The 12870-nt window shown below is 40.1% G+C and overlaps 1 protein-coding gene and 1 long non-coding RNA gene across 51 annotated transcripts in view; one reads left to right on the forward strand and one right to left on the reverse strand.

Annotated features, from left to right (window-relative positions):
- CAMK2D (calcium/calmodulin dependent protein kinase II delta) overlaps positions 1-4574 on the forward strand; it is a 308158-nt gene extending 303584 nt beyond the window's left edge. For 29 of the 50 annotated variants that reach the window (XM_084971005.1, XM_084971004.1, XM_084971036.1 and 26 more), the window contains one exon: positions 2555-4574. Coding sequence is in view for 37 of the 50 variants with exons in the window: in XM_084971004.1 (XP_084827130.1) it covers positions 2555-2558 (4 nt within the window). In the remaining 13 variants the exon portion in view is untranslated. 50 annotated transcript variants of the gene reach the window in all.
- The window catches only part of LOC102167944 (uncharacterized), a 101255-nt gene that overhangs the window by 34627 nt on the left and 53758 nt on the right, over positions 1-12870 (reverse strand). The window lies entirely within an intron of this gene.

Genomic DNA, 12870 nt, shown 5'->3' on the forward strand with positions numbered 1-12870 from the left:
GGAGAAATTTATGAAATACAGCATTTAAAATCAGGTATTAGATATTTCAGCATCTTTTTCATTACACTACTCTACCTCAGATATTTGCTCTTCTGGTCGATTTATCGCTCATCACCTAGATGCTTAACTTGTGCCAGATAAAATGCAAGGTAAAAGACACTGCCCTTAAGGAACTTATATTTTAGTTTAGAAAGAAGCTTATCTCTAATACCAAGGAAAAATTATAAAACTATTATAACAATTTCATAATCAACTTCAGGGCAGAGGGAATGAATGACCAATGTAGCACACTGTTAATAACAGTTGGTAAGTATACAGTATGTAAAAGATAGAACTTTGAACAAGGTCTTAAGTGAGGAGTACAATTTGAAGAAATGGAAGGATAGAAAGAACAAAGGGGAGATGGTCCAAGTTCAAGGAGCATCATGAGGAAAAGCACAATATCAGACGTTAGTTTCATATGGTAGAGGATCACGGTTAAGGAAGGCTGGCTCCAGCTGGAGTAAAGGTTGCATTGATAAAGTGGGGTGAGATGGACACAAGAAGGGGTTTCAGACTCAGTAGAAATTTGGCGCACTGCTGATCTCCTTCCAGACTCTCATCTGGATCACCTATTAATATCAGGGGTGGGGTGGGGTGGGGCGGGGAGGCGTGGGATGGAGAGTCATGGTCACATAAACAGCCATTCAACTCCAGAGAATCAATCAAAATGTCTTAGTTTTATACAATCCCACCACAGTGGTTTTCAGTGGCCTACTCATAGCCTTACTGTAGATTATCACTGTTAGATTTGTAAAAAGTGGGTCAGTAAGAAAAATAAAAAGAAGGTCAACCTATGTAATTAAGAGAAAGACAAGAGGAATGTAATGATAGTGAAGACACCCATTTTTGTGCATTTCTGTTTTTTTACCCCAAAGAGGTACAGCACAAATTACCAGTTAATACCGAAGGGATTTCATTCATACAGTACTGGAAGGTTAGGGTTTTCTGCCATTCCCAAAGTGTTTATGGGATAGAGCCTATTTAAGAAAACTTCCTTTTATGCCAGGTGGCTTAAATGGGGCTTCTCTTAATAGGCCATCCTGTATTCCAAATGGGAAAGAAAACTTCTCAGGAAGCACCTCTTTGTGGCAAAACATCTAAGGCCTGAAAACCATTCACATATGGGTCTTGTAAGTAAACATTCTGCTCCGTGATACTTTGTGATTGGAGCTAATGACTGAATAGCTGCATGGCTGTTTTTCTTCCCTTTGAGGATATTTTCTCTTGCATTATATTCAATGAAAACAAGGTCTTTGAAAATCCATGGCATTTTTGCATGAGCTCTTGAGTCTAACGTTTGGCATCGTTTTGTAACATAACCCTTATTTCCAAGATAATAAGCACGGAGAAGACACTATCTTCAGCATATGGGTTGTGGCATTTCAGAATCTCCTGGAGTGTTCACCTCAAAAGTCAATTCTATCCGGTCAATTCAGGCAACTCTCAATTATCCAGACTCTAGGATTCTTTAGTGTCGCACTGTTTTTCAAGAGGTTGCAGCTCTGGTTCCATGCTTGGCTAAGGTTAATATGTAAATTAATTTGCTGTGCCTGACCGAGTATAATGGTATTTGACCACGAGGAAGAAGTCAAGCTGAAATTTAAAACCCACAAAGTGGGTTTTAAATCCCATTCCAGAGGATAATTGAAAGTTGACTGTAATTAAATTCATGCCTGTGTTGTTTTTTAAGATTTGTTTCTTAACTTGGATTAGAAGGATTCAGATATGTGTGGTACTGTTGTAAATTTTTTCCCTGTTCAAGGCGTAGAACCTTGTCAGAGCTTTGAAGAAACAGTGCTCCCAGCTTTTGGTTTAAAGAAAGACAAGCTCCAAATTAAATAAGAAAAATCACATTTTCCCTATTTTTGAAGCTGTAAAATTGACTTCTGGGTTTGATTTCAAGTGGAGGCTAAGAATAATAAAAGCTAAAGGATGAACTTAAACTTTTCATCTCTTTCAACCCAATAATACTATTCATTTATTAATTTGGTAAAAGCAAATGCTTAACCTGTAGATTTAGATTTAATCATGCGATTGAAACCTGAGCCCCTGACTATTTCCACCTTAGCTCTGACTGGAAAAACTGATAATTTTTTTTTTTTTTTTTTGTCTTTTTAGGGCCACACCCACGGCACATGGAAGTTCCCAGGCTAGGAGTGGCGGCTTCTGTGACCTACACCACTGCTCATGAGAAACACCGTATTCTTAACCCACTGATCGAGGCCAGGGATCGAACCTGCGTCCTCATGGGTACTAGTTGGGTTCATTACCTCTGTGCCATGATGGGAACGCCAAGATAAAATATTAAACTAGGACATCAATATTAATTGTTTAACATTGTGCATTTTCTCTTCTAATGATTGCCAGCAAAGATCGCTTATTCATAGTATTTTCAATCTGTTATTTGGCTGAGTTATAAAATCATAGCCTAGCCTCCTCATCTTTGGCAAAGCACGTCTATATTTTGCAAAACAGTTTAATTTATGTCCCCTTCTCCCCTTTCTCCTTTCAGCTAAATATCAACAGTGCCACTTCTGCATTCTCTGTTTTCAAGGCACCTGGATGGTAACCCTGGGCCGTCCTCTCCTCCTCTTCATGCATGTTTCTGAGTGCATGAAGTTGTGAAGGTCCTACGTGTAATGCATATGTGATGCATCATTTGTCATATATTCCTTCCTATACATTGTTTACACTTCTAAGGGGATGTTCCATGCAAACTTCAATCACTGTTGGCAGACAATAAGGGGAGGTCAGACAAAAAAACAAAAAAAAACCCCGCAATATTCTGAGTACAGCCTAGTCATCCAGTTTGTGTTCATGCCAAGACTTAAGAGACTTCAAAATCATCGTCCTCTGAATGACCGTTTGTAAGAGAAATGTAAATTTTTAAAAACTCTTTGCTGATCATCTGTTTTAGCTTGTTTGTTTAACCAAAAAAAAAAAAAAAAAAAAAAAAGGCAAAAAAAAAAAATTTACCTGATGTGATCCTGGTTGAAATGGATGGTTTTTCACTGAAAGCTTTCTTGCTGTTTAACGATTAAAGTGGGTTGATATGTGGACAGAATCACTTAAGAATGTGGATGCGAAAATCAGTCGGTTTGTTCTACTATCTAAAGTCATATCGTTTTTTGATCAAACTACGTAAACTGGAAAAACTCACACCACTGATGAGTTTGATCACTTTAGGGTATACTCGCACTGCTCTGGTGAAATTCGCTGGATTGAATTTTTTCTTTCTCAAACCTGTGCTCTTTTCCATTTCAGCCTATTTACTACTTTTGTTTGCTTCCTTTTATATTTTTCTTCATTTTTTTTTTTTAAATCTGCTGGTGTATGAGAAAAGTGAAATTTGCAGAATGAAACTGAGGCCTCTAAGAGGTGGCTAAACTAGTACTTTTGATCATCTTCAGGGCCCACAAAAAATGACGTTAAGAAGAGTTCAAAGGTTTTTAATTCTGCTTTGGACGTAGGGATCCTAACTGTGTTGAGGCATTAGAATTATTTAAACTTATAAAAGTGGGTTCCCACTGTACCAGCACGGTGTCTTACTGACAGGGGCAGTTGCCAAGAGGTACCAGATTGGCCGTGGATCAGGATTTTGTGCAAATGCACATCCTTCTGCCCCTCCTGAATCATCACTGGCTAGTGTTCGGAACCGAGAGAGGCCTGTGAGCGTTTTCCATTCTCCTAAATGTTTTGAACTGATCTTCGTGACTTGTGCTTTGACAGCTTCTCTCATGTGTCAGAGTAATATTTTGAGTTAGCATTTTCCAGGGTTTTTTTTTTTTAAAAAAAAAGGAAAAGGGAAATGTCCCTGTTTTCTTTGTGCTTCTCATTTCTCCTTTGTTGATGCAATTCTGTGAGGCTTTTTCTCCTCCCTGAAATGCTTTCTAGTGCATGATTATCTTCATCACCATTATTTTAACAATAGTAATGCACAATTCTCAGAAGCCTATTTTTAAAACAGAAGCAAAAAAACAAAAAACCCTCCCTCTTTTCTCTCATTTTATCTTTCTGTGTTGATTACTAATCACTTTAGCTATTGTTGCTAGTGGATGTATGGTAGATGGATTGAAGCTTTTCTGATAATTATTACACAATATAAAACAATATATATTTAAAATAAATATATACAGTAAATGTATTGAGCCATGTTAACCTGCCAATGAGATCTGTGAAAAAGTAATGGCCTCATTTTTCCCTTTTTAATTTCTTTACCTTTTTGTGAAGCGGCTATACGTGGCATACATGTATTTTTAAAGACTAGGTATAGAGTGTTTTTCTTTTTTTTTCTTTTTTTACACTTTTAGCATGTGGTGTTGAAGTATTACCGTAGATCAAGTTTGTCTTCCGCACTCAGATGTGAGGAATTTGTGATTTGTTCTCTCCACCACAATTGAATTACACATTTATTATCTTCTATCATTTTGAAACACTGCAGTTTACCATGGGACACTGTATATATTTCTTGCCATAATGGTAAATGACTGATTGATATATTTAAGAGTTAATAAATTTGTGATTTCTGCTGACAATGCGTCCATCTTTATTTCTTAGGAGGTATTTATTTAGGATATAGGACCCTGGCTAGTGTCAATGGCAACACATCCTGCGACGTGTACATAATTTACCTTTGACATAAGGAAGTTATTGAACTGAGCTTCCATCTAAGAATAACGTGCTCTTATCACCAAGTACAATTTACTCTCTGTAGAAAATAACAGTCTCTCCTAGGAAAAATTTTTTGAGAACAAAGTAGTTAAGAGTCCTAACATGTTCTAAATACGCCCTCCACTCCATCCTTCTCATGGCTGCTAGGTTCCATTTTTCACCCAAAGCTGACCATATAATAATGCTGTGTTATCATCTCCAATATATAGGCAAGCACTTCATCTCCTGCTACTCAACTTGAACTTGAGTACAAAAGTATTCAACTTCTTTCAGTTTATTAAAAGCACCACACATCTTTTAGTTAATAACCTAGAATATTCTTCCCCTACTTCTTTAACCTTCCCCTACTTCTTCAAACTAATTCTTATACATTCATTGAAATTCAATTTAGAATATCACTGCTTCTAGCAGACCTCTAATGCTCTAATCTGCGTGTGTGTGTGTGTGTGTGTGTGTGTCTCTATCTGTGAACCCACATGAGGGCCAGGAAGGGAGAAATTCTTTTTTTCTTTTTAGGGCCACACCTGCAGCACATGGAAGTTCCCAGGCTAGGGGTCTAATCAGAGCTGCACCTACAGGCCTACCTACACCACAGCCGCAGCAACACCAGATCCAAGCCACATCTGCGACCTATGCCGCAGCTTGCGGCAGTGCCGGATCCTTAACCCACTGAACGAGGCCAGGGATCAAACTTGCATCCTCAGAGAGACAACATCAGGTCTTTAACCTGCTGAGCCACAACGGGAACTTTGAGAAATTATTAATAATTGTTGAATTAAGTGGGAAACTCAAGGTGTAGTCAGAGAGTCCTGGATTTGTTTGGCTCTGTTGTTGTTGCCTTTGACGCTCTGAGCAAGTTAGCTCTTCCTTCTGAATCTTAGGTTTCATATTTAGAAAATGAGAAGGAAAACATTCCAAGTAATAAGGATACTGTGAGGGCTAGAGATAATGGGACAGAGTGCCTAGAATACTATTTGGCGGATAATAGCAAATAGTCACAGCTATAATTGCTCTAATCACTGATACTCATACTCCCGTTGTTCTGATTATTCCTTACTCAGAGGAGTGTGCAACCCTCTTTTTGCTATGAGCTTTCTGTAGGTTTACTGACATTGCTAAGGATATATTCATATTCAAATGTCTCAGCAGCAAAATGAGAAATACTGAGGAAGTCATGTAGCTGAAAGTAGGGAAAATGAAATGGAGTAAATCACTATATTCTAGGAAAACTCAAGGAATCTGAAATAACTGAAGTTTTGAATCTGTATAAATTAAAACTGTAATGTCAAGGTAAAGACAGAACACAATCTTTGATTTCATTAAAATTCTGTCTTCTACAAACACTTCACTGTTCACATGATCTCTGTCTGATGAAAGTGAGAATATATAGAAAAAGATAATGAAGATCAGCAAACTAAACCATGTGTGCACAATCTGAACAATAAGCAGTCATAAACAACCTTGGCCTGAGACGGTAGCACAAAGTATTTACCGTATTTCTGCTTTTCTCTCAAAACAATTCTCACAAGCTGAAATGTTCTCCTGCAAACTCTAGTAGGAAATATTGATGAGATGAAGTGTTACTCTTATCCTAGAAGGATCTGCATTTGAAAGGTTTTTAATGCTTTCCAACAGAAGTCAGAAACTTTTGGTGCAGTTGAAAAAAAATGTTTTTAGCATTTGGTTTTTTTGTTTATTTTTTGTATTGTCACCATTTTAAAATTGGATAGTACATACTAAAAGTCATGATTTCTGGCGAAATGCATTTGAAAAATTTTAAGAGTCTGCCACACTGGTCCTGTACTCATTACCATAGTCAGAAAATTCAGTGCCTCTTTCAGTGGGGGGAGGGAGCGCTCTGCAGTCCCCCCTCCCCCGCCCCCCTCACACACACAAGGGCTTCCCTCCTTTGAGTTTGCTGCTCCTCCTGTGGACACGGAGGTGTTGGCCTCTTCTTAAAGTCAAGGGCATCTCAGGCCTCTGGGAACAGGTGTGGGAATTTGCAGAGGGGAAGCTCCTAACATCCCTAAACCCTACTCCCCAGGCAGCCGCATCCTGTTCGGCCCCTCCAGCTAAATACCCAGAATTACTTCAACTTCATTTGAACAAGACAATTGAGATCTACAAAAATGAACCCACAGCACAAAGTTTCTCTGAGGTACTGTTTGGTTTATTAAGGGAAAATCAGCTGTTGTTTTCATAAAAATGCTTTTATTCTATCCCATCCTCTAAGTCTCGACTGGCCAAACCCTGTCAGATAATTTTTACTGCTGGCTTTATATAGGTGGGGCAGGATAAATTGTGAACTATTTATATAAATCCTAGCAATATTCAATCATTAACTAGATGCTTAGAAACTGCTTGCAAGTGGGGTGATTCACCATAAAGTCAGAAAAGTCTGACTCAGTTGTTAATACGTGGCGTAGCCTGGGTGTAATCTAAATCAGCTTTTGACAAAAGCTCCTTTGCTCCTTTCTCCCTCGCTTGGCAGGCCACAATCACAGTTACATCCCCTGGTCCACCTGGGGTACACATTCATAATCATGCAGCTGGAGGAGCGCGCAGGACCCACAGACAGGTGGTCCCCTCCTCATGTGGGTCCCCACGCTGCCCAAATCGCACGTATTGCCCTGCTCCATTCTCTCTCCCCCTTGCCTAGAACTAGTGCACTCTGTTTCTCCAGCTATAACACATCTTCCGCTGTCCAGGTTCAGCTGAGGACCTGGCTTCTGACGTCACTGCAAGAACTGAAGCCATCTCTGCATCTCTGTCTACCCACCATGCTGCTGCCTTCTCTCATTGCTACAGATGAATAGTTCACGCACTTTGCAGAGGCAGACACCCCACCCCCTCACACTTGCTAGCAGGTGTTGCTCTAGCAAATCTCCCCACCTCACCTTGTCATCACGAATCATTTCCTCTACACTGGATCCCCCCACCAATGCCCCATCTCCTTCCTTGCTGGCCAGACTCTTTGAAAGGGCTTCCTAGACTTGCTGTCTGCCATCTCTCTCCTCTCGTTCCCTTTAAGCCCCCTCTGGTTGCCCTCACAAACCCACAAAACAGTTTTTCCCAAAGTCACCAATGACCACCGTGTCATTAAGTCCACGGATCTATTTTCCCTCTTCATTTAACTTCATCTCTAAACAGCATTTGACACAGTTTATTGCTTCCAACTTGAAACATTTTTCTCTTGTCTTTCAGACAATTCCCTTGCCTAATTTTCTTCCAACCATTCTAGATGCTCCTTCTCAATCTCTTAATTGGCCCCTTTTCATGAACTTGACTTTTAAACTTTGCAACTCTTCTTTTTTTCTGTCTTTACCCATTCCCAGGATAATTTTCCCCCAATCTTAACGGCTTTAAATTATGTTAATGACTCTCAAATATATATCTCCAGCCTGGATCGCTCTCTTAAACTCCAAACTTGTAGATGCAACTGCCTTCCATTGTGGATCTACGAGGCACCTCAAGATAAAATGTCCAAAACTGAGCTTTTGATCATCTATGTCAAAACCCATCCTCCTTACAGTTCTTTCCATTTCTCAAGAGTTGGCAATTCAGTTCTTCCTTTGATCAGGCCAGAAATCTTGGTGTCTTCCTTAATTCCTCTATTCAAAATCCCATCATCTTTACCTCTAAGTTATAACTAGAACCTGACCCACTTCTCTCAACGGCCTCTGCCACCTCCCTTGGGCCAAGTCAGCATCATGTTCTCTATATTATTACAGTAGCCCCCCTAGTTGCATTCTCAACTACTGCTCTAATCGCTCTTCTATTTACTCTCTATGCAGCAGCTAGAATGAGCTGTCACGATATAAGTCAAAGCATGTCACTTCTGTGCACAAAACCCTCCAGTAGTTTCCCTCATCACTGAGAGTAAAAACCAAAGTCCAAAGACTGGTCTTTCAGGCTGGACCTGATACTGCTCCCCATTACCTTTCTCACCACTCTTCTGTGAACATGTAGGAATGCTCCCACCTCAGGGCCTTTGCACTTGCTTTTTTCTGTGCTGAAACCCTCTTCCTCAGAAATCCAAATGGCTGCTGTCCTTCACTTGCTTGTTTGCAAACTTAAGTCACTTTCTTAGTGAATTTCAATCCAAGACTCCCTTACAAGACACTTCATATACTCCTTCCCTGCTTTTTTCTCTCTCTACAATTACTATTTAACATATTATGTCTTCATTTTATCTATGAGGGCAGGGACTTGGGGGTCTCTTGCTTATGATGTATTCTCAGCTCTAGAACAGTGTTTGGAACATAGTAGGTGCTTAATAAATATTTGTAGCTGAATGAATAAATTAATGAATTCTTCTCCACTTTTACAATTAGAAAAGCTTAGCCTCCCAGCCCAGTTGCCTCAGAGTCCCAAGGGTTGTAAAGTGCCTATATCATAACAACTTGGGAAAAAAAGACTTTGCTATAGTTAAAGAATAAACTTTCGGGATCTCCCTTGTGGTGCAGCAGGTTAAGGATTTGATATTGTCACTGCAGTGGCTCCTGCTGTGGCGAGGATTCGATCCCTCGCCCAGGAAATTCCATATGCCACAGATGTGGCAGGAAAAAAAAAAAAAATTTCAGCATCAATGTACAAATGTGGAACTTTTTTAGGATGCAAGGAATAAAACTGAATTTCAAATATCTTAACAAGGAGAATGCATTATTTGACAGAACAAGAGATGATGGATTGGTTCTAGGGTTGATAAACAACCTGGAGAAACAATCTGATAAGTTCAGTGACTCAGCAACATAAAAAAGGACCCAGGTTCTTTCTAGTTTTCAGCTTGCCCTTTCAAGGGTGTAAATTTTATAAACCAAGTTAAAAGACCTCAAGGTCCCAAAATACATGGCATGGTTCCTAGTATCACATTCAGACAGCACAGCATCCAATGGAAAAGTTCTTACTCTCTCTCTCTACCCCGACCCCTCAGAACTAGGTCACATGCCATACCCTGTTCAGCTTTGACTGATGAGGACCTACCCCAGAGCTGGGGTGGGCCACTTCCCCTTAGACCACGACGTTCAGGAAAGAGAGGAGACCTGCACAGAGACTGGATCATATTCCTTTTTTTTTTTTTTTTTTTTTTCAATAAAGAGTTTAGGAACCAACACTCTCTGGTATAGTAAGTACATCGGGGAAGTCAAAAATCTTTGATCCTGTCCTCCCCTTTAAAGCTGCTCTTCTATGCAGGTAACGAGAATGGTGAGAAAAAGAAAAGGAACCATCATCATCTCCTCCAAATTTGACATCTCATCACAGATGCACTCTGTCCTATGTTATGTTCCTGAAGTACCCAGTTAGGTCAGTGCTGGGGGGCTTCTCCCACCACATAATCCTTGGGACTGGGAAAGTTTAGTCATTTCACTCCATTTGGAGTTCTTCTTCCAGCAACGCCAGCCCCATAAAGGGCATTTAAGCCAGAACTGCATCCCACCTCCTCCAGATACCCTCTTTGCCCTGCCCTAACTTCACTGAAAAAAAAAAAAAAGATCACTCTGTGCCTGAAACCACATTTAGTAATTTTCTTTGGTTTTGCTTTTCTTTATTACTAAAAAATAAAAAAGTAGGAAAGTGGGGTGTGGTGCCGGGGCGGGGGGTGTAACAACTAAGTAAACATCAGCGATCTTATTCACCATCCACCCACTGGATTCTGCTCGACAAAGTGAACAAAAGAACAAACACTTCGTGTCCAGAACTTGTTCCCACAGAGTCTGGAGCAACAATTTGCTGTCGTGTGGGAAGAAGTGCTCAGCTAACTGACTTGTGATTAAGGGGTGTTATGTGTGCAATGATCCTTTTTATCAGGGTCACTGTTGCAAACAGAGGTGACTCAGAGACATCTATCACTGAAGATGGGGTTGGTTAGTCATCATGGTCTTTCTTACAAAAGCTTTAATTCTCAGACTGAACCTTCCTCATATTTGCTCTTTTAGCATTTTCAAGAGCACCTCTTCACCCACAAAGGAAAGAACTAGATTCCCTATTACGCACACGAGGACGGAGGGATTCCCTCTGGGGTGCAGGGCCAAGAAAACAAATTTGAAAAGTGACCATCAGTCTCACACGCTCATTCATCTTGCAAGAAATTAGCTCATCCACCTTCTGACCACACTGCTACAAGATGAAACACTGAACATACGTAAGCATGCATACAGACAGACAGACAGACAGGAAAAACGAAGCACTTTGGGCTGGTGAACAGGCGCTGGGCAGGCAATTAGAGGTGGTGAATGGGGAAGACAAAATAAAACGAAATGTCCTGACAGGCAGGGAACAAGGACAGAAGGAAATACTGACCAAATGCCTACCCTGTCACCAGCTCTGATAAATATTGTCCTAGGAGAGAGACCTATGCCAGGAGATTGCTGCCATGGGCTTCTTCCTCGTCCTCAACCTGGCTCCCCTGCCCTCTGACTCATGCTATGGCCATGAACCTCCTTGAAACATACCAAGTAAACACACCCTACTTTGGGGAGACATCACAGAAAGAGGTCTTTCACCACTCAACTTGTTACTCATTCTCTAAGAGCCAACCCAGGGGTTTGAGACATTGAGGCTGGAGAAGCATTCTCGCCTTGTACAGCTGACCCTTGAACAATGCATGAACTATTAGGTCCACTTATGCGCAGGCTTTTTTTCAATAGTAAATGGGACGCTTTTGCAGGTTCCCTGCTGTTTGAATCCTCAGTTGTGGAATTATAGATACCAAGGAGCCCCTTATAGGAAGAAACCAAAATTACACAAGGATTTTCCACTGCATAAAGGGTCAGTGCCCCTCAACCCCACATCCTCCAAGGGTCATCTGCATTGTGTTTTCTCTGTGATTTCTATGCTGATGCTAGGATGCCACTTGATAGGAAAGAAGGGAAGAGGGAATGAAAGATTGAGGGTTTATGAAATTCCAGATGTCAGCAGCATGACACCTTATGTTTCTCTTTTGGGTGAATCTCATCTCTGTGCTCCACATTGACTCCTTTTATTATTTTTTAAACATATCTTTTAAGAGCATGAACACACACACACACACCCCTAAGAACAAATACTAATGCTTCTAAGACATAGAAAGCACTTTGCGACATTTGCGAGCTGCCTCATGATCACCAACAGCCTTTCTCATTCTCAACAGATTTTGTTTCCTTCCTATTTCTCCTTCAAGCTTACTAGAAAAATTACAGAGCCTTATACCCCTTACTGATGACTTCACAAGAGAGGCTTGAAATACTGAGATCTTTTCTTCTCATTCTTCATCTGCAGGAAGGAAAAATGGATGTTCAGTTCTCTCCACTACGTACATAAAACAGAAACAAGAGTATACTATAAATTCTCTTCCGTAGCTGCTTTTTACATTCACTAGCATATCATCAAATTTCATTTCAATATGCTTCTATAACGCTACTTTTAGTGACCTCACGCTAAACTGTTTACCTAAAGGATATACCATTTATTTAATCAATTCCCTATTGCTGAAATGTATGGGGTTTTTCTTTTTCTTCTATCAGCAATTAAGTAATGAACATCCTTGTAGCTAACTTTTTGTGCAGATCCTTATTTCCTTAGGGAAATCACCAGAGAAGAAAAATAGTGAGTCATCCATTTAATTTTAGCCTCACAGTTATGATTTATAGAGCAGAAATTATCAGAGATTAAATTACACATCCAAGCTCACTCAGTGGCAAAATTTTATCTTAAATCCAGTTTCCTAATTTTGTGTCTAGTGGATGCTCCACTGTCCAATCATCTGAATGAAGCTCCTTTAAGTCACCATGCTCTGCTCTGGTCACCACAGGGGAAGGACAAGTTACCACAGAGGAGGGAAGCTCCAGAACACTCTTACTATTCACAGCTTTCATTCTGAAATACTTGTTCTTTCTACTCCATTGCATTTATCTCCAGATCTTCCTACACATGGCCCTTGCTGTTTAGGCTCCTACTTGGGTTCTTGGTTTTGTTTTGTTTTGTTTTTGTTTTTTTCATTTCATCATGCCCTTTAAAATTGACACATCTATTTTTCCAGATATTACTTTGTTCTTAAATATTATTTGGGTTAGCAACTGCCTTTAGACAGGCCTAGGAAATCCTGATAGAATTACTCAGCCTGGATTATCAGTCTGGAAACTACAAATTGGTGGAAACGACTATAAACACTCAATAGGG

The sequence above is a fragment of the Sus scrofa genome, chromosome 8, assembly GCF_054392235.1.
Source record: "Sus scrofa isolate SSC_HxYL_T2T_F1_AM1 chromosome 8, Sscrofa_HxYL_maternal_Yorkshire_Landrace_v2.0, whole genome shotgun sequence".
Taxonomy (NCBI): domain Eukaryota; kingdom Metazoa; phylum Chordata; class Mammalia; order Artiodactyla; family Suidae; genus Sus; species Sus scrofa.